Genomic DNA, 25410 nt, shown 5'->3' with positions numbered 1-25410 from the left:
TGTTTCGTGAGGACACAACCAACCAACCAACAGCCAGCAACTGTTACAGCCATTTCTCATGAATTGTTGCCATCCGTATTTCTCTTGTCTCAAGATGTGCGGCCTCAGAGATGTTTTGCACATCCCATGTTGAGTAGATCACAAATGAGGCCTGCAAGTCAACTGTACCTCTGTGTGGATTGCCATTACAAGAGAACAAGGAAGGCATTCATGGTGAGTTCTGGCGCTTCTTTTTCTAGAAAAATAGCACTGTCTGTGGCTATTATTTTCCAAGGTACATGACATTGAGTTATGTAACCGGTATAGCAGTACCACACAGAAGTGATGGAGGGACACTACTTTGGCCACGTTCATACCATACAACTTTTCAATACATGAATCTAGACTCAGGGGTTCTAGACTCAGGCATTGAAGGACTAGGATGGCCATAAACCCATTTGGGAACTTGCCTACTTGTCCTCTCCCTCTTTAAGCTGAATAATTACAATGATGTAGGCTGGTGTTCCTCAGCCTAGCACCCTCCAGATATTTTGGACTATCTATGTGCCTATGATCAGTAGGTAAGGTTCTCTTTGTGTTCCCTGCTCTGAATGATGTGAGCAGTGTAGTGACCCTTGAAAGAGTCATTTTGGTGGGGCTTCATTTGCATCTTGCCTCCACAACATATTTGCTGTGAAAGGTGAGGATGTCTCTCTCCTGCCAGCCTTCTAGAGGTGATGTCTTCTAGAGATCTTCACCCTCCGTTTTAAGTATGATGCTGCTATTATAATAGTTATGAATGAGTTGTATCCAACTTATTTTGGAGTAGATCCATTTGAATTAATGGACCCAAGTGAGTAATGTCAATTGATTTCAATGGGTCTACTCTGAGTATGTCTAACACCAGAGACAACCCTAAGCATTTTATTTGAAGTTGGCTTTAATAATTGTATTCTATATTATATTTTGTTGTTTGTGACTGTTGTGGGGAATGGGTGATATAAAAAAAAACCTTAATAAATAAACTCCGCATTGACCAAGCTGGCTGGGGCAGATGGGTGCTGGAGTCCCGCAACATCTGCAGAGCACCAGACTAGAGAAGGCTGGGGTGCAGTGCATGGGCTGACTTTTAACATTATGGGATTTCAATGCCGTCACAATTTGGAGGTTTGTCAGCATTGTGGATTTAGTTGCAGCTGCTGTGACTCAAGAAAGTAGGATTGCAGAATAAATCCCCCAAAAGAAATCTTCTAATCAACCCAGCAATATTGAGATTATTGACTGAAGGAGGAAAAGTAGGCCTGGGGAAATGGAACCCATGTAAGAACTCTGGGCTTCCTCCAGAATACGAGTTTTTCTCTGAAAATATCATTACTGTACTAACAGGCTTTAAATAGTGCCAAAAACTGGAAAGCCCCTTCCTAAAGTATTGTTTCCATCTGTGAAGAGGATTTTGGAATAGGAATGGCCACACAGCTTGAAAAGCATGAATGGAGGATAATCTCTATTTTTCTGTGTGTCCAATAGAGACAGAAACCTTATACAGAGCGCAGAAGCTGCAGCATTCAGCTCCTTGTGTTTTGAAACACAAAACCTGCATTTCACAGTCTCTGTATGTAGATAAAACCATACAGGGGGTTTTCTCCTGAGATTCTATCCTCAACAGTCATTAGCAGAGTTGTTTATGATTGGTTGTGAAATATCAAACTGTGTTTTTGGTTTTGTTCTTACAGCTCAGAGGGTAATGCAACACAGGAACTAGAGTAAAACTATAGCAGTACTCTTCGTTAAAGAATGGAGGTGTTTTTTGTGCTTTTTAAAAGAATACCTTATATAATAAACCAGGGAAGTAGTCTGTGCCCTAGATAGGTGTTTTTCACATTTGAAATCCAGAACTTATTTTTCAGAGCTTGATTTGTAAGAATCAACCCAAAGCTTGATTCCTAAGAATCCAGGGGCTGCTGCTTGAAAGTTTTGCAAGACAAACTGGTCCCAGGTTGACCCAGTAGCAAATAGGCAACCAATGCAAATCTCCGAGCAGAGGTGTTGTATGTTGACAAGCCCTCATTCCTGTCAGCAAGTGTTCTGCAGCATTCTTCACTAACTGTAGCTTCTGGGTCAAGCATAAGGGAAGACCCACATGGAGCGCATTGCAGCAATGCAGTCTTAGAAGTAACCAAGTTAAACCATGAACTACTGTGGCAAGGCTTTCCCAATCCATGAATGCCTGCAGCTGCCAAACCAGATGCAATTGCTGACATGCAATTCCTGGATGCAGAAGAACCCTCAAACTTCAAACCTTCTCCTTTGGGGGAATCCAGGGTAGGCAACGGACCAGTTTCTCAGTCACGGGAATGACTCACCCACAGTTTCATTCTTCATTATTTTTCTGCTCCTTTCCTTTCAAATATCTTGGGGTGTTTATCTTGTTGGTCTTCAAGGTGGTGGCACAAAATGTTATTGCTTTACTCAATACAGCTATGACTCAGGCAGTCTTTGGAAGTATCACAGTAAATGAGAGCGGACAAGCTGTGTGTTTCACCTATTGCAAACATGAATGCTTGGTGTACTGAAAACTAGTCACTGTTGGCATGTAAACTATGCTAAATCATTTCCCTATGTTAGCATCACATCTCTCTGCCTCTTGCGTGCCCCCCCCCCAAATACCTAACTATGAATGCTGTCTGTAACTGCTTGAACCAGTGAATTAAGCAGTGTATCAGTGCTTTGTAGATTACGGATATTTAAGGCAATGTGGAAGATAGCTTTGGTTTTTCTTCTTTTATGCAGACTTGCCCAATTGTTATAACAGAAGAGATTAGAAACATGAGTTTTAGCTTCCTGGGTATATTATTATTATTATTATTATTATTATTATTATTATTATTAATGAATGGCAGGCATCTGGGATACTTTGGGCTCAGTAATAGATGTTTAAAATATGTGCAGGCCATTTTTATTTGTTTGATGACATAAATTATATTAAATTTGGTGCAATCAACCTCAACCTTAGTGGTTTAGGATCAGAAGTGATCCTGGCATTTCATACCTCTTAGATTCTCTGTTTATAAAATGTTTTTTGGCTTGCTGGAGCTAGCCATGTGGTTGAAAGGGATGACAAGATAGCATTATGAGTTGCTGACCTTTTGTCCTTTTTCGTGTAATCACCAGTAATGATCCCTACATCTGAATATTAAGCTAGGGTTTTCTGGTGCCTGAACATCCCTCTTGGATGAAACCAGCAGCATGCCCTTGCGGAGTTAACATACTGCAGTCAAGGAATTTGTAAAAAGAATCTGCCTGGCCTTTCATGACATTTTAGTTGAACAGACTTGAATCTGCTCCTCTATCTGGCTTTGACATAAATTCATAGTAGTATCCTTAATCACTTCCCTACAAAGCCCTGTTCCAGGATTCAGTCGTTCACTAATGCAGCGTTCGAGAAATAGCATGCTGATTCTTCTGACAAGGATTAGTGCATTCTAAACATCCTGGTGAGTTTTTTTGCCCCCTTCCCAATAATACTGTCATTGTGACTGCAGAGGTAAATTTCTGGAGAATAATTCAGTCCAAAAATATATTTTAGTCAACCTATTGCAATAATTACATTTCGTATCTTCCTCTGTGACATTTCATCTTTTCCTCATTCCCAAATTAGGCTTTAAATTTTCACTGTGCTTTTTATGTGTATTTTTGCTTTCACCTAAGGAAAACTGCTGGAAACCATAGGTTTCCATGTATGGGACTAGGCGGTGGCTGTTTAGCCTAGTACTGTCTACAGTGACAGGTATGGCTTCTTGTAATATCTCACTCAGAGAAGCATTATTTTTCCAGCCATGGTATATGAGATAATTTTCATACACATTTTTTTAGTACTATTTTTTTCTCCAAGAACTATAGTGCAAGATTAGAAGTGAGATCTGAAGGATCCACATATTACTTTATGAAGAGTCAGTCAGCTTAGTTTCTCTTTAAAATGCTTATCAAGTGAATTCCTCAAATATCCCAAGCAATATCTTATATTTCCATTTATTGGCCAAAGGGTAAACACCATATGCAATTACCCCCCAAAATACCATCCTACCTACAGCTCAAAAATTCTTTGTTTCTCTCTGTTGAACAGTTTTAACCCTAAATGTCAGGAATGCAAAAGGGTGGCACCTTGAACTTGACCCTAAGCTTTAACAAATATAATACGTTTAACATTGCAAAGAAATCAAAATAGTTTTCTAGAAATGCTAAGTGGCTGTTTGTAATGCAAAAGTAATGCGTGAATTAAATTAAGTCACACCCACACCATGTGTTTAAAGCACCTAGCTTCCCCCAAAGACTCTTGGAAACTGTAATCCCCCCCCCCCCACAGAACTACAATTCCAAACACCCTTAAACTACAGCTCCCAGGATTTGGGGGGGGGGCATGTGCTTTAAATATATGTTATCAATGTGAGCTCATTCTTATTTTTCCCTGGGACACAGCCAAGTAGAACAAAACAAAAAAGCAACAAGGACAATGAAAACAAAGTAACTTAAATCTAGGTCATGAAGTTAAAATAGCCATATACCGTATTTTTCACTCTATTTTTCACGCACCAGACCACAAGAGACGCACCTAGTTTTTGGAGGAGGAAAACAAGAAAAAAAATATTCAGAATCTCAGAAGACAGAACAGCAAGAGGGATCGCTTCGCAGCGAAAGCAGCAATCCCTCTTGCTGTTCTGGCTTCTGGGATAGCTGCGAAGCCTGCATTCTCTCCATAAGAAGCACACACATTTCCCCTTACTTTTTAGGAGGGAAAAAGTGAGTCTTATAGAGCAAAAAAACCGGTAATTGATAAACCAATGATAACATATCATCTGTTAATAAATAAACATTAAACAGTCCTTTGATAATTCCCAAGGTCCATCAACAAAAATACCAGAAAATACTTCAGATTAACAGCAAAAACAATGCATTTCCAAAACTAAATCCTGACATCAGCAACAAGTGACAGCCCACCCTGCTGCTCTCTACAGCAGAAGCAGCCTTTGTAGCTAGAGTCAGTCAAGGTCTCGCCTTTTCAGGCCAGATCACAATAGGCCAGGTGAACAGCTCTTGTGGGACTTGCAATCCGATGACACTTTGAGGGGCAGCCTTTGTAGGCCAGCCAAGCAGGGAGCAGGACTCACAGTAAAGCACCTTCAAAAGCGGCTTTTGACATCCAGCACAGCATAAGCAGCCTTTTGTAGCTGGAGTCAGGCCAGGTGAAAATAAGACAGATGAGCAGGGCCCTCGATGAATTATTTCTGGCACTTTCAGCAGCAGCTTTTGCAGCTGTAGTCAGTCTAGCCCCCATCCTCTCAGACCAGGTAGAAATGGGCCAGTAAGCAAGGAGCAGGCCCTGTGGGCTCACAGGAAGATTCATTTTAAAATGTACTGTCCACTTCCTCTAGGCTGCATCATTTCGGATTCCAGATGAGGGCTCACATAATTGAATGTTGCTCTCTGTAAACAGAAAAGCTTGTATGACAGGGAGCATGCTAGATTACAGTCCAGTTCACCAGCATCTAATTTTCTAGGTAGGGGTTTTTTACCTTGTTTTTCTTGCCTAGAGAAGCATTTGGTCATATGGTACAGCCTACATGTAGGTATCTCAGTTTTCTTTGTTTACAAAGTGGGAGCTGTGTCAAGATGTTGCGATATGGAGTGTTCTTTTCAGGAATTCAACCACTCTTTTCCACCACCACCTCTTTTCTGATTTTTTAAAATAAATATTATTGTCCCCCTACAGTTAATCAGAATTTCATGACTGCTGGGCACACTCAGTACTCATTGGATTGTTTTGAGGGTCCTCCCTCTAGGATTTCTCTTCTAAAGTTTTTTTTGTACTGCTACAAAACTTGGCATTCACACAGCCCTGCTGATCTCTCTGTCGCGTGTGTGTGCATGCACAGCAATGTTTTGAATGTGTATGCAATGGTGCTCACCATCTGAACATCAGAAATGGAGCACAGTGTTTAGAGAGCTAATATCCAACTTTTTAAGTATATAGAATCCTTAAAGTAGCTGACAAATAAAAAACAGAAATAGGTAAATAGTCATAAACAGTATTTATCTTAAGGGTCACAAAAGCTTGTGAAGCAGTAACTTCATTATTCTAGCCAATAATGGAGGCTGTTCTGCTTTTAATGGGTTTCTAACATTGGGTTAGGGACGCGGGTGGCGCTGTGGGTTAAAGCCTCAGTGCCTAGGGCTTGCCGATCGAAAGGTCGGTGGTTCGAATCCCCGTGGCGGGGTGCGCTCCTGCTGTTCGGTCCCAGCGCCTGCCAACCTAGCAGTTCGAAAGCACCCCTGGGTGCAAGTAGATAAATAGGGACCGCTTACTAGCGGGAAGGTAAACGGCGTTTCCGTGTGCGGCTCTGGCTCGCCAGAGCAGCAATGTCACGCTGGCCACGTGACCCGGAAGTGTCTTCGGACAGCGCTGGCCCTTGGCCTCTTTGAGTGAGATGGGCGCACAACCCTAGAGTCTGTCAAGACTGGCCCGTACGGGCAGGGGTACTTTTACCTTTACCTTTAACATTGGGTTAGAATCCCCTTCCTTTTTCATCAGTGATACAGTGGTATCTTGATCTGCAAACTTAATCCATTCTGGAAGTCCGTTCTTAAACCAAAGTGTTCTTAAACCAAGGCGTGCTTTCCCATAGCAGCGGAGGACTCAATTTACAAATGGAACACACTCAACAGGAAAGGGAACATGTTCTGCTTCCAAGGCAAAGTTCACAAACCAAAACACCTACTTCCGGGTTTGCAGTGTTCTTAATCCAAGTTGTTCATAAATTAAGCTGTTCTTAATCCAAGTTACCACTGTACTGAGAATGGTGTTTGAATTTCCTCTTTTATATTCTTATTTGAGGGGAACCCATAACTGATGAATATTTACATTAGATTTTGTAATCTTCCACTTTCCATTTTGTGTTAATGATGTTCAGAAGCAATTCAGAGATTTTTCGGGGTTTCTTAAAGGGTTCTGGCAACATCATATATGAGAAAACTGTTGGTTAGCAAACTTACTGGGTGCTGTTGGACTTGATAGTTGCCTCTTGGCTGACCCTATTTTTTAGTGCTGATGTGACATTAAAATTAGATTGGAGATATACTGCCATCCTGAAGCAATTTGATGGGACATTAGAGTAATTTCTGAATAAGTAATCAGTACCATGCTATAATCTGGTTACACGCTAGGTCTGTTCTTTTCAAAAGTGGAGAGTATTTTCTCCTTGGTTTAAAATTTAGAAGCAAAGAATCATTCTTCCCAAGTACACAATATAGCAAATATAAAAAGTCATAAACCCATGTTGCCCCCTGGATTCACTGCTACTGGCAGCATACTTTTGAGAAGGGTCTTAGAGAACAGGAGTTTTCAAGATCAGTGACAGTGGTCATCCCAAAGTTTTGAAGCAACTGATCGAATATGTTTAAATGTCAACAAATCTTCATAACCCTGAGCATTAAATGTAGCACTCATGGGACACTATTGTTTTTTGATATGTGGTTCTAGAAACTGGAGGGAAGGCTTATGAAGGGGTGAACATCTGCTTAAATTCTCCTCGTCTCTGATGGAAAGAGGGACATTTGCAAGAATTCTTTCCCCAACCTGTCCCCATTATACCTTTCACACAAATACCCCACCAGCATTTTCTGCATTGGGACATCAGAGAAAACTGGAGGAGGCAACCGTTGGCTACCACAAGAGGCACAGACTGCAAATTAAGAGACACAAGTCTCTGGAATTGTGGCTTAAGAAGAAATCCTGCAAACAAGCAGCATATAATGCCTCCCAGTCTGACTTAGAGGCTTCTATTGCCATACAAGATCAAATGAAGCAAATGGGCTGCTTGGCTTTGTGATTCACACTGGAGCCTGAGAGCAAATCACAGCCTATGGGAACTTATAACCTGCAGTCCTAGGTGAGTCACCACATAGACCAGTGGAAAACAGACCTGACACCTTCAGTTTCTAGATCTGGCAACTCATGACAAGAGGATAGCCTATTTCCTCTATCCAATTAAATGGGTGGGCAGGGTGAGCTTGCCCCTAATTTTCTGCTGTAAGTCTTCATGTTCTTTGTGACTCTCAGTACCTCATTTGGGCTGCTGATTTTGTTTTTAATAATGTGTTTGTTAGCATGTCTTGGTGGCATGCACATCCTTGTTATTACTAGGTAACTCATTGGCCGGTGTTGGTTGCTTGTTTACTGCCACTGTTGGGAAAAGAAAAGAAAGGATCAGCAGATCATTTGGAAAGTGTGATGTGGCATGCAGGTTGCTTATTAAACACTTAAAAATGTGAATACTTGGGCAAAACTAACACAGAGCAAAGTAGCACTCAAAACATAATGTTTGTAACTGCATGTTTCTTAATGCAACCAGTACCATGCCTGTTGATAGAAGTCAATTTGTGTCTAATAAACAATCCAAATGATTAGGGCATGGTTGATTTAACTACCCATCTAAAAATTCTTCCTAACTAAGATTCATGCAGAATGGTTGTCTAGGAAATTTTCTATTTTAGTTGTAGCCAGAAACATAGAAACAGCTCAAACTTAGCCTATCACACTGAATTGTTCCTGCTTGGTTGGTAATCAAAATTTCATGAAAGCTCCATTTGAACCAAAGTCCTGAATTTCCAAGAGCTCAGTGCCTCTTGAACTGCATAAACTGGAGGAAAATGAAGGTGGATCTCAGTTTGTTCTGGGGATAATGGCTCAGCACAGATCCTTAGTCCTCCTCTCCATTAATGCTCTCTATCCCCCCCTCCCAATCCCCAAATGACTATCAGATTTCATGAGCTGGAGAAAAGAAAGGATTGAGTGTTCCAGTCCTGCCTGTCCCCATTCCTCTTAATGTCCACCCTCACTGCCCATCTTTCCACCTTTAAGCTTGAATGTAATTAACACAATCTGTATTTCATTCTCCTCTGACGCCACTGTTTCCATTCCTCAAACCCCACACCCATGTCTGCGATACTTCATGCCAGAATGAATTTGTTAAGTCTTTGACATGTCGTGAGACTTGGTGGTTTTTACTGAGAACTAATGGAGCCTGCATCTGCATTGCCCTAATTTGGATTCAGTTTTTTCCTAAGTTGAGTGCAGAGGCAGCCAATATGGTGCCCCACATTGGGCTACAACTCTTGTTGGCCATGTTGACTCGGGCTGCTGGGAGATGTAGTTCATCAACATCAAGAGGGCACCTCATTGGCTACTCCTTGTCTAGTCTGTGTTGGAATGTTAGAAGAACCATCTTTTGCCTAGGATCTTAAACAGGTGTTTGAGATGTTTACCGCATGTTCATAATTTGAGTTTCTGTGATGCTGAATTTAGCTTAACTTGGTGCGGAATTACAGAAGTGTTATACCAATTTCTAAAAGTCCTGCTTCATAGTTGGCAACCTCAAAAGGTATTATGTACTCTCCATTAGTATTTCAGAGTGGCATGTTAATACACTAATATCCTAACGTAGGAGTGTAGGACAAAGCAGGCCTCTGTCATAGAATTTACAGTCAGAATAATCGTTTTGGGTACCTTTCTTAACAAAAGCCAACAGCATTACAAGTAGAATATTTAAAGGGGATAAGAAACTCCATAGAGCTGCCCAACTCTTCCACAAAGCAGGATGATCCAGTACCAACCTTTCCCAGATCTGTCTAATCCAGTGTGCCAGAAAAAGAAAAGAGGCTCATGACAGATCTCTCCAGGTGAATGTTTCATTTGCATCAGCATTGTGGGGATGATAACACCCACACACCCATTCCTGGTTATACAGTGGTACCTCTGGTTGTGAAAGGGGTCCATTCCACAGCCCCGTTTGCAACATGAGCAGAACGCAACCTGCGTCTGAGCGTGCGCGGGTCACGATTCGCCGCTTCTGTGCATGTAGTAAAGTAAAGGTAAAGGTACCCCTGCCCGTACGGGCCAGTCTTGCCAGACTCTAGGGTTGTGCGCTCATCTCACTCTAAAGGCTGGGAGCCAGCGCTGTCCGCAGACACTTCCGGGTCACGTGGCCAGCGTGACATCGCTGCTCTGGCAAGCCAGAGCCGCACACGGAACGCCGTTTACCTTCCCGCTAGTAAGCGGTCCCTATTTATCTACTTGCACCCGAGGGTGCTTTCGAACTGCTAGGTTGGCAGGCGCTGGGACCGAAAGACGGGAGCTCACCCCGCCGTGGGGATTCGAACCGCCAACCTTTTGATCGGCAAGTCCTAGGTGCTGAGGCTTTAACCCACAGCGCCACCTGCGTCCCTCTGTGCATGTGCGTGACGTCATTTTGAGCGTCTGCGCAAGCAGTGAAACCCGGAAGTAACCCTTTCTGGTACTTCTGGGTCGCCGTGGGACGCAACCTGAAAAGATTTAACTGGAAGCAAACTTAACAAGAGGTATGACTGCACAGCATTTAAAAAGCCCAAATATTATTTTACTTGTATTTAATTTATCTAGAACACCAAGTCCAAATATTATTTGAATTTTACAATGCTAGGCTTTAATCACCGCCACCCCTCTCTCTGTGGATGTGGGTGTGAATAATCCTTCAATTTCTTGTAATAAAGAAGCCATTGTTTGAGTGACAGGAATGATTATTATTATTATTACTATTATTAAATGTTGTTTGGTTGTAACACCTACAGTATTTATCTTAAAAGGCCCATAATAAGAGAATTGTTTGCTGCAGATGGGTTTGCATCCATATTTTTTTTTTTAAAAAAGGAAAAACTCCTGATGCACATTTGAGTCATCTAGTTCCCTCCAACAATGCAGTGGAAAAAAGCCATAATATTCCTGATTCATTTACAATACAACTAAAAAAATTGTTTTTATTGGGTGGGGGGGGTAGAGTATCCTAGCAGAAGACCTTTCTATCCTATTTCATAAAATTGATACACTGCTAGATTATAGAAAACCTCAAAGCTGTTTACAAAAAGATAAAACAATAAAATCCAGTGTGTTTTCTGTGAGTCTAACAACTAAAATTGCCAACTTTTATTTTCTCTCCCTCCCACTTATTTCATATTAGGGCGCAGAAGAAATCACCCTTATATTTAGACCAAACACATTTTTCTTTATTATCCATGTAGAAAATTCAAAACAGATGGGTAAACATAGATATTTGTTGTTAACACTTAATTATTCTCATTTGAAGAAGATTTAAAATGGGGAAAATACAGAATTTTGGGGATTGAGCCAAAATGTACAAATGTAAGACTGGCATTTTGATCCTTTCTTAAAACATCCCCAAGCTCTATTGGATTTGAACATTTTAATTATAAGTACATTTGTGATTATTTTGCTAACAAAGTCAACATTATTTCAAATTCTGCAATAGCAATTCACAAGAACACTAGCATTTCAATACTTGTGGCTTCTAGTGTCAAGGTTATGAACATTAAAAGAATATCATTTGAACAAATATAGTTGAAATGGAGAGGGAAGCTTGGATTTTTACTATAAACGTAGCTTTCTGTGAGTGGGGTAGGAGGAAGCCATGCAAACTATGAACAGAATAGTTTCCAAACCAGAGTTTCAGCTGCTGCCATTTTTTAGACTTATTTTCATAAACACTACGGTCATGGGCTGTATGCCCCTAAATACCAGTCTGGGGCAGGAGATGGATATTGCACTCATGTCCTGCTTGAGGGAAAGGATTGTGTTCTTAATCTTGTTTTGGGTTCTGAGGACCTCTTGAGAATCTGCAGTCTTTGGGCTAAACTGATGTGATATTGATTGTGTGAATGCAAAAGCGTGCGTATTTGTTTGTTTTTGCAGTGGTTTTCAACAGCACAGAGACTTCACCTGAATATCTTCCTTTCATGTTAGACAAGGGGGAGGTTGTGTGAGGAAGGACCTCTAGAGGTGTGCAAGTCCTGTGTGAACACATTTTTGCCAGTGAATATAGGGGGAATGGCAGTCAGTCTTTTTATCAAGTGAGTAGCACTCGTGGTGATGGGTAAACAAGACCTTTGCTACCCATCTGTAATGTGGAAACAGTAGTGACCCATATCACAGGATAATCTTGAGGATAAGCCCATGAGAATGATAAATACAGCTGAAACATACTAGATACACAATACAGAATGAAACTTAGAGTGGTGAATGGCACTATTTAGTGGGAAGAAACCCAAATTAAAATACTTATTACATATTTTTACATGGCTGTTTATTTGTATACATTTTAGAATTTTATACATGGATGTTTTATGATCACCAAACCATTATTAGGCATTACAAATATAGGTTAAGTTGTAAAAGTGGACTGAAACTTCAGTCAAAAAACTGATAATGCCGGAATTGACCATTGGAACCCTAAGGATGCAGCACAAATGAATCTGCGAGATTTTGGCACTTGAAGTTAGTTTGTTATAGTAAAAGAATGCTATTTGCAAATGTATACTGTCTGGTTCAGAATTTCCACAAGGTGCAGAGTAACAGTGTTACCTAATCAGGAGGTATCTTTTGCTTATGATGCAAGTTGCTAGGCAATGGAGAAGAAGAAAAAATAACCAGGCTGTTCTGTGTTGGTGCTTCATAATAATAAGTCACTTAGCAGTGCAGGCATATTTAAGGGAGCCCAAGCCTTCTAAGAACACACATTTTTTCTTACACTGTAAACTCACATTATCATTCACTTTTTGCTGTCATTGCTTGTTGAAGCAATAGGGAACAATCTTGTAAAGGTAGCTTTTAATTCCGATCTTATCCTTCACCCTTCTCCCCTCAAAGTGACCCTAATACCATGAAACAAAGACTGCCTGTGGTTGCAGAAGAATATAAAGCAGACAATAGCAGACAATAGCAGCAAAACATCTGCCAAGTACAGTGGTACCTCGGGTTAAGTACTTAATTTGTTCCGGAGGTACGTTCTTAACGTGAAATTGTTCTTAACCTGAAGCACCACTTTAGCTAATGGGCCTCCCGCTGCCACTGTGCCGCTGGAGCACGATTTCTGTTCTCATCCTGAAGCAAAGTTCTTAACCTGAGGTAATATTTCTGGGTTAGCGGAGTCTGTAACCTGAAGCGTATGTAACCCAAGGTACCACTGTATGTGCAAACTAACTACATAGGGAGGGCAGCAATATGATCATATATTTCAACCTACAAAAAACACTTCCACAAGAACTGGGCTTTGGGTAGCTGTACAATCATTTGAACTTGCTTGCCCAGGGTAGGCATTAGTGGAAATCTAACACTGGATCTCCTGGGACGCTGGCATTGCCAGCTAGGATACCAGGATTTCATCTAGGTCACCCATATGGGAAACCAATTCGAATATGCCCACAGGTAGGGATGAAAGGATCTGTCAATTCCATTTCTTTACGTTCCTCATTTTTCCCAGTCTTAAATTTGGTTCTCCACATTTACGAATTTTCATTTTAATCTTAATCATGAAAATTATTCAGCATTTTAGTGAAATTTTCTCCTAATGAATATATTTTTGTGTGCACACATTGATGTACACATTTTGCAAGCAGTTTCTCCTAAGGCACGTTCTTGGTTATTTCTAGCCAAATATTCATTTTTTATGCACACATTCACAATACGTGCATTTTTTAAAAATGAGAAACAGCATCGCAAAATTCAGATTATTGGGAATTTTAAAGTATGGCTGTTTCTGTTCTCATATTGGATCAGAAAGTGCAAATCTGATAAATTCAGCTTCCTATGTGAACTGAATTGAATTTCTCTCCATCCCTACCCACAGATTACATTCTTCTCAGGAGCATATGAATAAGCCTTCGTATGTTTGGCATCTTGACTATTCCTGTTCAATCAAGTGCATATCTGTGTCTATTTGGGGCCATCCCCTGAAAAAAAAAGGTATAACAGGATCTCAGGAAAGAGCAATGTGTTGCATCAAATACTGTGGTAGTACCCACTATTGTTTGTTTACAAAATATTTATCCTAGTAACCTGTTTTACTTCTTTTCAAGATGTCGTTTTGATTCATCCATGCACCAGTGGCTGGAAGAAAAAACGCACATTGACCCAGTCAGATGTTTGGTACCAGGCTTTTAGCTTTGAGACAATGTGCGCTCAGCTCTGCATTCGAGAAAACCCATAGAGTTTGAAAGAGAAATACAAAATGACATGGTGTGTAATGCTAGGCCTTGCAAAGAGATGGGCAGTCAAACTGGAGAGTAATGTAAATTGGCAGATATCAAGTTTAGAAACTATTTTGATTTATAAAAATTAGCGCCATACCCTAAAATTGGTTCAGGAAAGCTATGGGATAGCTCACTCATGTAAGGAAACGATAGCTACACAGACTCCTGTCTCCCTCCCACCCTGAACAACACTGAAATGTTTTCTGGTGACAGCCATGCCACTGTGAGACGTTGGGTGATTTGTAGAGATTAATATTCTTTCTGTTTCTCTTAACAGCGACCGGCGCAAAGCTAACTACATGTATAAAGTGTGGCAAGGAGCACTGGGAGACGGCTAAAACACAGTCATGTCTTCGGTTTGGCACACCATTTCAGCTCTTCACGTGAACTACAAGAAACTGATATGCCTCTTGGTCGTCGCCGTAAGCGTATGCCACAGTGCCTCTGCGATGTGTCCTGCCGCTTGCATTTGTGCCAGCGACATCGTGAGCTGCACCGGTAAGAACCTCTCAAGAGTGCCCGCAACGCTCTTCAAGCACACAAAAAGATTGGATCTCAGTCACAACCGAATTGGGATTTTGGATCACGACTGGATGCCAGTGTTGCTTGATAAACTGGCCACCCTCATCGTCAGCCACAATGGCATCACGAGTATCTCCACAGGAAGCTTTTCCGCGACTCCAAATATCAAGTACCTTGACTTGTCGTCCAACAGCTTGAGGTCGCTTGGCAGTCCTGTCTTCCAGGAACTGAGAGTTCTGGAGATTTTGTTGCTGTACAACAATCACATTGCCCATGTCGATTCTGCTGCTTTTGGAGGGATACACAAATTGCAGAAGCTCTATTTGAGTTACAATTCTCTCTCCCAGTTCCCGATAGACTTGTACATTGGGAAACGCAAACTCTCCGAACTTGTGCTCTTAGACATTTCTTACAACCAAATCCAGTCGATACCCATTCACTACATGAGCTTAGTGCCGGCTAGACATCTTAGTGGGATCTATCTTCATGGGAACCCCTTTTACTGTGACTGCACACTTTACTCCATGCTAAACTTCTGGTATCTTAGACACTTCAGCTCGGTGGAGGATTTCAAGGCTGAGTACACATGCGTGTTGCGGTCAGGCTCCAATATGAATAAACTGCCCTTATTGCACGACAACTACTTGAATTGCTCAGAAAGCACCATCAATGGCTCTTTCCATGCGTTTGGCTTTATTCAGGAAGCTCAACTTGGGGAGAGGCTGATCGTACCTTGCGACACTAAAATCAGCGATGCAGGCACCCACTTTGTTTGGATCAGCCCAGACAATCAGTTTTTGGAGCCCAGCAAAGATATTGATCACTTCAGAGTATTTCTCAATGGGAGTCTGGAAATCGACGAGGTCCAGTATGAGGATGCTGGACTTTATTCCTGCATTGCAATAAACAGGAAAAGACTGTTGAATGAGACCATCGAGGTGAGGATCAATGTGAGCAATTTCACCGTGGACCGGTCTCACTCCCACGAAACCTTCAACACGGCTTTCACCACCCTCGCCGCTTGTGTAGCCAGCATTATCTTGGTCCTCCTTTACCTCTACCTGACGCCGTGCCCTTGCCGGTGCAGGTCCAAGAGAAGAAAAAGGCAGCCAAGCCAAAGTAACCCACATGCCTCCATATTGACCTCGAATCCTCCCCTGGACCTTCCAGCTGATGAGAAAAAAGCCAGCAGCGGCAAGAGGGTGGTGTTCCTTGAGCCCGTGAAGGAGCCGAAGCCGGGACAGAATGGGAAAGTAAGGATGTTTCCTGGTGAGAACATCATTGCAGAAAGTATCCTAAAAACTCCCCGAACGAAATCGGAATCCGATTCCATGAACTCGGTGTTTTCGGACACGCCTTTCATGCCATCCTCTTAGCTTCCTGCCTGCATTCGCATTGTATGGCTAACTCTTTCAACAACTAGCTGTCCTGCCTCTAGCCAATCTTAAAAGAATAGGGGAAACTCTTTCAAACCAAAAGAAATGGTGAGTTCGTTCTGATAGGTGGTGGCTACATGCCCTTCATTCTGTAAACCTGGACCAGTGCTGGGGAGGAACACTTTGCTAGATGGCTTTTGCAGCTCTCTGCTTTGAAGAGGCCACATCATGGCAGATGCCACTGCTGTTTCAATTTCTGTGCTTACAGGCATGTGAGTGCCGTTCAATGAGTGGCGTTTGTTCACCTCTCCCATTCACTTCAGTGAAGCTTGTATTGGAGAGCTTCCCAGCAGATTAGATCCTTGGCTGCGTAGCTGTATAGAATTTGTGCAATTGTAATTATCAGGGATCAGAACCACAATCAATATGGCTCCTAGAGCTTAGATTGATAGGGAAAGAGAGAAATAGCCATTTACTAAACTTCTGGTTTCTGCCTTTAGGCACTGAGCACATAACAGAAACAAAGGAAGTGATACAACAGAAATATTTCAGAATGGGCTTTTGTATAAATTATGACCTAAGCTTTGTGATTTTGGGGGGAGGGGAGCTGTCATCTCCTTCTGAATACTAGAGATTCAGTAGCCAGTAACCGAATGTATGATTATGCGGTATAAATAAACTTTCACTATATGAAAACTTTGACAGAAAACACTTGTCCAAAGTTACGATCTATAAACCACTTTAGCCTTTAATGCTTTTCTCTCAAAAGGGTCAGCGCTTTGGTCCTATTAAGAAATTGGAGCCAGAGCGATGTTCAGCAGGTAAAGTTTCCCCACCAGTGCACAGAGATGGGAGAAGCTGCACCTTTGGAATATCTGGGTTCCTCACCATTCTTAAAGAGACAGGAGCTATGTTGCTTCTGGAATGTGGCCACTTCAGCCTACCTACTTATTCTGAAACTTGCATATGTGGTGTGTGGCTTGAGGACAGAATATCTTAAAAGAGGAATGCAGAGGATTCGTTTGGAAGTAAAGGAACCAGGGTTTGTGCAATTAGATGTTTTGTATATGAGCTACTGCACTTTGAACACTTTTGCTGAGAGCCATAATGGAAACCACCAATCCCAAATTGAATCCAGCAGGAGCAGCCAGGCCTTCTCATTATCAGCGATGAAATGGCTGGCGTGTCCGGACATTGCCTTCTACAGCTGATGGGGGAACCTGTTTGCATCCAATTTCCCGGATTGCAGCCTTACTTAGAAGAATCGGAATAATTCGGCAGGTTTTTCAGAACATATTAATGTACTAATTTACAGGCATATAAATTGCAATGTATCAATTTACAGGCATATAAATGACGATGTAATGAAATTTGCATTTTGTGGTTTGATATAGAAAGCGTCAATTAAGTACTTATTTCTAGGCTTATCAGTTTCGAGAATTTTCCATTCCTAGCAGAAGAACTAGAATTTTGTAGGATTAGGCCTTTATAGTGATTTCCATCTGCTTTAGTATGGTTTTTGTTATAAAATAGACTACCAAAAAAAAAAAAAAGCCGTGTTGTTTCTAGAAAACAAACACCCCAATATTTTAGTGTTGTTTGTACTTTTTGCACTCTGATCAAGTAGGTATACTTTGCTGCAACAGCACATGGAATAGGTTGTTCAGTCAAGGCTTCAGTAGCATTGTGTCCTTGGGAACTGGGAGAAGCCAGCCTTCGTGTTTTGCTTGCCAGTTGCAATCATCTTATGAAGGTTGTTGTCAAATATTTCTCATGTATGGTTCTGTGTGGCGCTTGAAATGCCTTTGGGATGACCCTTGGATGAGTTTTCCCCAGTCCTCCCCCACTTCTCCATCCTCAACTGAGCCAAGGAGAAGCTTTTATATCAAGTTGTGTTTGATGTCTAATGTCTGGCTGGCAAAGTTTCACTAACCCTGTGATGCTCTATGCATAAAGTACTGTCCTAGCATCCTGGATCTGATCTGTTCCAATAGCTATGTTTCACTGATGGCAGCGGTTGTTTAGTTTGAGCCTTGGAAGGACTCACATACCAGTTCATAAGATCAAGCATAGGGCTGGGTGATATCCGGTTTTCAACTTTGTGATATATCACCAGCTACACATCGCGATATGCCAATATATCACAGTGTCTGAAATAAGGATGGAGCTATGTAGAGGTATTGGCTGGCTTTACAGTTTCCCCCCACATTGTGATTTTTGCATAGCACTCATGATTCACAATATATTGCCAGGTCAAAAATTATGAAACCGATATCACAATATGGACTTCAAACCTGTTTTGGATGATATATTGATATATCGCCTAGTCCTAAGCAAGGGCATCCAGCCTATACCCAAGCAACATAGTTATCAGCTCTCTGTACTCAACTTACACAATTCCTGATTTCCTTGCTTCATTTCACCTTTTCTTGTACATGGGGCTGAGAGTGGTTCACCTCCCACAGGGCTCCTTCTGGTGAATATAACTAAGGACTACTTGTTCAACATGGGAGCTTATAAATCTAAAGTAAAAAGGTAAAGGTAAAGGTACCCCTGCCCGAACGGGCCAGTCTTGACAGACTCTAGGGTTGTGCGCCCATCTCACTCAAAGAGGCCGGGGGCCAGCGCTGTCCGAAGACACTTCCGGGTCATGTGGCCAGTATGACATCGCTGCTCTGGCGAGCCAGAGCCGCACACGGAACGCCGTTTATCTTCCCGCTAGTAAGCGGTCCCTATTTATCTACTTGCACTTAAGGGTGCTTTCGAAGTGCTAGGTTGGCAGGCGCTGGGACCGAGCGACGGGAGCGCACCCCACCGCGGGGATTCGAACCGCCGACCTTTTGATCGGCAAGCCCTAGGCGCTGAGGCTTTTACCCACAGCGCCACCCACAGCGTAAATACATATAATTTTAAACATCCCCTTTCCTCAACATTCCCCATGACCTTCACCTAATTTTTTGATTCAGCATCAAAATATCTTGAAATAACCTTTTTGACTAGCTGCAGTCTCTTCTTTGGTGAATAATCAAGGGCTTATACTGGTGCCGAAGGAAACTTTTACTGTCTTGGCCATAAAGATCTAAATAACATTTGTGGATCAAGGTAGATCTAAAAAGGTTTGTAGTTCAATGCAGTGGACACCAAAATAGGGTAATCAGTTTTGCAAGCTGGAGACCAGCTTTGGTCCTCCAAAAGTTGCTGAAATAAAAACATGCTCTCGATTCTCAAGTGCTCAAGGCATGGCTTATCATTTCAAATTGAAACAATTTAGATAGCAAAGGACAAGATGATACTGGGTGTAGCAGAATTTGCCCACACACTCCCCCATCTTCGTTTCAGGGAAGGCATGAAATGGATGCTGTCAAATGTTTGGCAGGCTTTGCCTTGCTGACGCTTGAATGACATATTGAAAGCCTGTGAACTTGAACAAAATTCATGTGCTATGTTGAATCCATGAATCCCGCATTCAAAGTGTCAGACATTATTTGCCACCCGCAACCCTGCATCAAGCTATGAAATCACAGCCTAGTGTATTATGAGAAGTATAGATACGGTACTTGCCCAATCTGACCCCCTCAATATTCTGTACTACAACTCCCATCATTCCTGAGCATGACATTTGGCTTGATCTGATGGGAGTTGTAGTCCAGCATTAGACTAGAGAAGGCCAGAGGAAAAGTGTCAATTTGAGAATGGAAGTTGGGTGTTGAATTTCTAAGCATAAAAATAATTGGTTGTTTTCAATGTAAGCATTGCCCAGGCAGGCACATTATGTGACCCATGGGAGCAGCAAAGCAACCAGACTGTACAATGGTGATGGGATAAAAGCAGACCAAATCTCTATTGACAGCAGCAGGCAGGGCAAGGGTTGGCATGGCATTGGGTCCCAAGATCAGTTCATCGTTCCACGTTGATGGAATGGATTTGCTGGGTTTGGATCGCTCTAAACTGGTATGACAGGAGGCAGCCAGTGTTGAACCTTGCTGTGGTGTACGCCAAGCAAACAAGGTTTCACTGGGGGACCAGGGTGCAGATTCCAACCAGGCTAATACTGAACCCATGTTTGGGTTTGCCATGGTCAGTCCTCCCCTCAGGCCCATTTGGGGCCCCCCTATACTATGTTGATCCTGACCATTTCCACCCTCATACAAACAACGAAAGAAAGCCACATTTTCACTGAGGGAAAGGCGTAAAAATACCCAGCCAAGTGCCAATCAGGTTGAGAGAGAAAAATTCATTTCCAGCCCTGTCAACCCGTCACCCAAAATTGCTCAGTGAAGGCTCTAACCCAACGGTGGGAGGACAAGAAGCTCTCAAAGCTCCAAGGGAAGCAGCCTTATATAGGCTTTCCCCTCCCCTTTTCAGCAAGGGCTCATGGGACAGCTTTTTCCCATGTGCCCATCACACAGAGAAGATACTGGGCGAAACCTTGCCCAGTATTTTCCTGCAATCTATGGACACAGCACCTCCAGGCAAAGTCATCCCATGCTTATTTGACATAGAACGGGGCCTATCAATGAGAGAGCCTTTTCAGTTGTGGCACTGTGTTGCTGGAAAAGCTCTCCAGACAGGCTTACCTAATGCTAACCTTGGTCATGTTTGTGGCACCAGGCAACCTCCTCCTTACTTTCCCACCCTTTTAAAACCTTGGCAGTTGCACAGATTCATTCTGGTGTTTTGTGTGTTGTTTTCGTTTCACCATGTGAGTTGATAGTTATTCATCGCGTTCCTATGCATATCTATGCCAACACAAATCCCATCGCTTTCAGTGGATCTAACACCTGGGTAAATTTGTATAAAATTGCAGCCTTTTAATATCTTAATTGTCTAAAGCACCTTAGAAGCAGTTCTGGTAAAGGGCAGTATAAAAATACTCTAAACAAAGAAATAAGCCCTCAAGTTGTGACATTTTGCATAAGTGTGACAGAAGATCGTCAAGGAAAATGTTCTAGCCGGCTCACTGGATAATGAAGAATTTGCTGCTGACCTTCGGAAGAGCATGACCTAGCCTTATAAGAAAGCGTTGCTTAAGGAATCTATTTTTTATTGACGGAGAGAGAAAGAAAGATAGTTGCAGGATTTGCTGCTGTGTGCCATCTGTGCATGGACAAATTGGACTGTGCAAGGAGGAAATGAGTTATTGTAAAGAAGGAACATTTTGTATTTTCGTCATGGAAAACTGGTGGAAACAGCAGTGTTTGAGCTTTTAGCATTTGGTCTTTAACTGATAGGTTGGGGTATTTTAGTTAGAAAAGCCATTACTTCCTAGAGGTTGGGCACAGCCGATTATACCCCTTTAGAAGTCCTATTCATTGCTGTGTGACTTGTGCAGGATAAAATCCATCGCTTTAAGTCACCAAATGATTACAAAATGCAAAGTAGCATGAATAAAATAACCACTGGCTCTTGAAGTTGTTGTCCAGTTATGACAACTGGAAATGAACCTCAAAATCAGCCCCTTGTAATAAATATGCTATGCTGAGCACATTCAGTTAATTGTTACTTCAGTAGCATAGCTTTGTATATCATAGAAGAGACTGATGCTCAATCTGCAGTGAGGAATAATTGTAAGAATAATCAAAGGCTTGCTGGATCAGATGAATGTTGAACTTGTTTTTAGCTTATGACTTGTACTGATAATTTTAGTGTACATTTTATATTTTTTGCAAGTTTCACAGAGGTCTTTAGAGTTAAGCGGTATGCAAATTCTGCTAAATAGATGTCTACAACTATACATATTCTGAGCGCAGGCACAATGGTACAGCTGTTCTGGAAGCACATTCTTCCCAAAATTTCAGAGAGATTGTGTTCCACCAGTTTGTAACAGAACCGAATTGTACACAGCTGTGATTGGGTGAGCAGTTGTGAGGTGACAATCCCTTATCACCAGGTTTGCAACATTGATTTTCCTGTTTTAAATAATGAGGGGACTAAATAATATTTCACTGATTGAATGTACATGTAGCGCTTTTGAAAGCGAAGCTGGAGAGCTCTTCTGAAGCGTACAAGATTGACGACACAGTCAGTATTGAGTTGTCAGCAAGGACACTTGACAAATAAATTGCGAAGGTGCAGAGAAGCCAGGCTCAGCACAAATAAGAACAAAAAACCCACCCCATGCTCATTTCTGTTTCAGTGTATGCTTATACACAGCCCATGTCAGCTTGCTTTTTTTTTTAAAGAGCTAATTAGTATTGTTAAGTATTTGGTTTCACTCTTTCTTTTAGCCATTGCTTTGATGTGTACTGCTATACAGGTATTTCCTAACAATTTAAAAGCTGTAAATTTGACATTAGGGGTGGACTGGTACTGCAACTTGTCCATGTGTCATGCCCTCCTCCATCAGCCAGCCCTTGCGTCCGACCTGGACCCTGCAATCATCTTCTGTAGTCCTTCTTTGTGTGCTTCCTCCACTGAAGGTCTGGAGGGTGGCAACACAAGAGCAGGCCTTTTCTGCAGTGGCTCCCTGTTTGTGGAATGCTCTCCCCAGGGACGCTCGCCTGGTGCCTTCATTATGTATCTTTAGGTGTCAGGCAAAACTGTTTCTCTGTAACCAGGCCTTTGACTGATAAACATTCTATGGCCTTTTAAAGGTGTTTGCAGGAGTGGCGGCTGTTGGTTGGTTTTTGTTTATTTTATATTATTTATTCTCATTTTGTAATTTTATGCTGTGGACTGCCCTGTGGTCTTCAGATGGTATACAAATTCAATAAATCTCAGACAGCGTAGAAAATGAATGGTTGCAGCTTTGAATTACAGTGGTACCTTGGGTTACATACGCTTCAGGTTACATGCGCTTCAGGTTAAAGACTCCGCTAACCCAGAAATAGTGCTTCAGGCTAAGAACTTTGCTTCAGGATGAGAACAGAAATTATGCTCCGGCGGCGTGGCGGCAGCGGGAGGCCCCATTAGCTAAAGTGGTGCTTCGGGTTAAGAACAGTTTCAGGTTAAGAACGGACCTCCGGAATGAATTAAGTACTTAACCTGAGGTACCACTGTATTTTTTAATGATATCTTAGTGGGAACTGTCTTAATTTGCTCTTATGTGTTTTCAGTCTGCCTCTTTTCATTGTTGGGGATTGTATCCAATTAAATAATACTCAGAGAAGACCCATGGAAATCAATGGGCTTGAGTTAGTCAATGGACTATTTCAGTGGGTCAGTTCTAACTATGAATGTGTCAGATAAACCCCCATGTTTATTTGCTGGTTTTATATTTTACTTTATTATTTATCCAGCATGTGAATCATTTGATTGAATTGCTGAACATCACCCTGGAATGTTTTGAATGTGAATGAGAGTGATAAATTATTTTTTAAAAATGCTGAAACACCATTAACAAAATACAAACTCTCGGTGTATCTCACCCATCTCCTAACTGTAAAGCAAATGCAACTCGTCCCATGAAAGAGCACATTTATGTAACCCACCAGCAGTAAAACTAAGTTAGCTAAATAGGACCAAAACACAACCTCCATAGAAATTAGTGCTGGCATCTAAATTGATAGAGAGGGTTTAGGCAACACAGCTGATAAATCTCTGAGCTGAACATGGAGACCAGCTTAACTTACCTTCTTGGACTTAGTAAATCTACTTGATGTATCATCATGACTAAAGCTGTTCTATGTCAGTAGATCAGAGTTTTCTCTTTGATGTAGTAGCTGCCTGTAGGTATTTTATTATGGTCCTGAAGCATCTGTTTGACATACTCTCTGAGGACTAAAATTTTCCATGGATGTATTTTTATTTATTTTTGTCCTACTAATGCAAAATCGTGATACATGTTGTCAAAGTGTTACATTATTCTAAAACATGGAGGTCAGGTATTCAGAAGACTGCTCTGTAATTTCTCTGAGATGAAGACATGTATTTGTGCAAATAAAAAATAAAGAAAAGATCTGTTTATTGCACACAACAAGAACATTGGTATATCCATGCTGGAAATGTGCAACTGTACATACGTCCAGGGATGATAGCATTTGGCATGGCACCCATATAGTGCTTAAATAAAAATTATTGAGTCTCAAACTAAGATGAAAGCCATAAATTCTGACTTTGGAATTTCAACCCCCCCGGTTGTATTTACTGAGTAGTTACAGCATGCATACGCAACGTTTTATTTATGTACCATTTTCTTTATAATGGGTGGTTTTCAACTAAGTCTTATTGAAATTAAGGGACCTAAGTTAATTATGTTCATTAATTTCAATGGGTCGACTCTGAATAACATTTAGTGGAATGCCACCCTATGTCACATGATCTAGGCTCAAATCCTAGCCATGAAGTGCTAGCATTAATTTGAGCCAGAGATTGCTAGGAGTTAAGTCCAATATCCAAAACACCAGAATATTTTTTGTGTATAATTGTGATAAATTATTCCTGAATTTACCCTTGGATTAGCGGAGAGCTTCAATAAAGAAAGCAGAATATTTATTTCCCATTCTAATGTATTTTCAGCTTCTTACCCTCTTTTAAAAAGATCAAACAGCTATAAGAAGAAACAGCAGGTGCGTTGATATTGTCTTCACAAGTTCCTTGTGTTTATATTCTCACTTTGTGTTGCATACGCTCTTTTTTTCTGTACAAACCTTTTTTTGTATTTCTTTGTAGAATGATTTAAATTGACTGGAAATAAATATTTTCCCATTAAATCTAATGGATGTCGTGACCTTTGCTGAGTGTTAACAGTCTCTCTAAATGAATGTCAACCTCTTCTATCAAGCACGCACAATGGGAGTTTTTTTGGAATATGAATAAATGTGCATTTTCAGCCTCCAGAACAGCGGGTGGCAACATAATGCAGAAGTGGATTAAAACACAGGGCGGGGAAGTTAGTCACTCCTCTTGCTTCAAGTAAATTTACTGGGCCTGTGTCAGCTGTGGACAGTGGCATAGCATGGGGGGTGCAGGGGGGCCAGCCGCACCGGGCGCAACATCTGGGGGGGCGCACTCGCAGCTCTCTGCCCCTACCTGGCTCCACGGGTTAGGGGGCGCAAATTACTTGCCTTGCCCCGGGTGCTGACAACCCACGCTACGCCACTGGCTGTGGATGATGAAGCCATTTGTGGTCATCTCTATCCCAAAGGTTGTGAAAAGCATCCTTCCCTTGATGCGTGTTCAGGCTCATCTTTTAATAAAGCAATTCCGTATTTCAGATATCCCAGTTTATTCCAGTTTCCTTCTCTGAGTATCAGCAGTGAAAGATAAAAGCTCCTACAATTTCCATAATGAATGGCTAAATTTAGAACACGTTTATGAAAATGTCACGCGGGCTAATTGCTGTAATTTTGATATTATCCTTTGAAAAGCGAAAGCCTCAAAATAAGCCCTTTTTGGATCACAATGAGAGATTTTTTAAAACAGGTACAGGGGTAGCCAGCACAATGGCCTTCTGATGTTGGTA

General features: G+C 41.6%; 1 protein-coding gene across 2 annotated transcripts in view; it reads left to right on the top strand.

The window, feature by feature from the left end:
* AMIGO2 (adhesion molecule with Ig like domain 2) overlaps positions 1–24663 on the top strand; it is a 29462-nt gene extending 4799 nt beyond the window's left edge. Inside the window, exons 2-5 of one of the 2 annotated variants that reach the window (XM_083399845.1) lie at positions 14387–16115; positions 16228–18534; positions 18900–22765; positions 22997–24663. In XM_083399845.1, coding sequence (XP_083255971.1) covers positions 14457–16007 — 1551 coding nt within the window. In that variant the 5' untranslated portion in view covers positions 14387–14456 and the 3' untranslated portion in view covers positions 16008–16115; positions 16228–18534; positions 18900–22765; positions 22997–24663. Of the gene's footprint in view, positions 1–14386; positions 18535–18899; positions 22766–22996 lie in introns of both variants that reach the window. The other variant, XM_083399844.1, reaches the window with a different exon arrangement.
* The last annotated feature ends 747 nt before the right edge of the window (positions 24664–25410 follow it).

This window comes from Podarcis tiliguerta, assembly GCF_965153285.1.
Source record: "Podarcis tiliguerta genome assembly, chromosome: 10".
Taxonomy (NCBI): domain Eukaryota; kingdom Metazoa; phylum Chordata; class Lepidosauria; order Squamata; family Lacertidae; genus Podarcis; species Podarcis tiliguerta.
The sequence above is the reverse complement of the archived record's forward strand: the minus strand, read 5'-3'. Positions and strand labels throughout refer to the sequence as shown.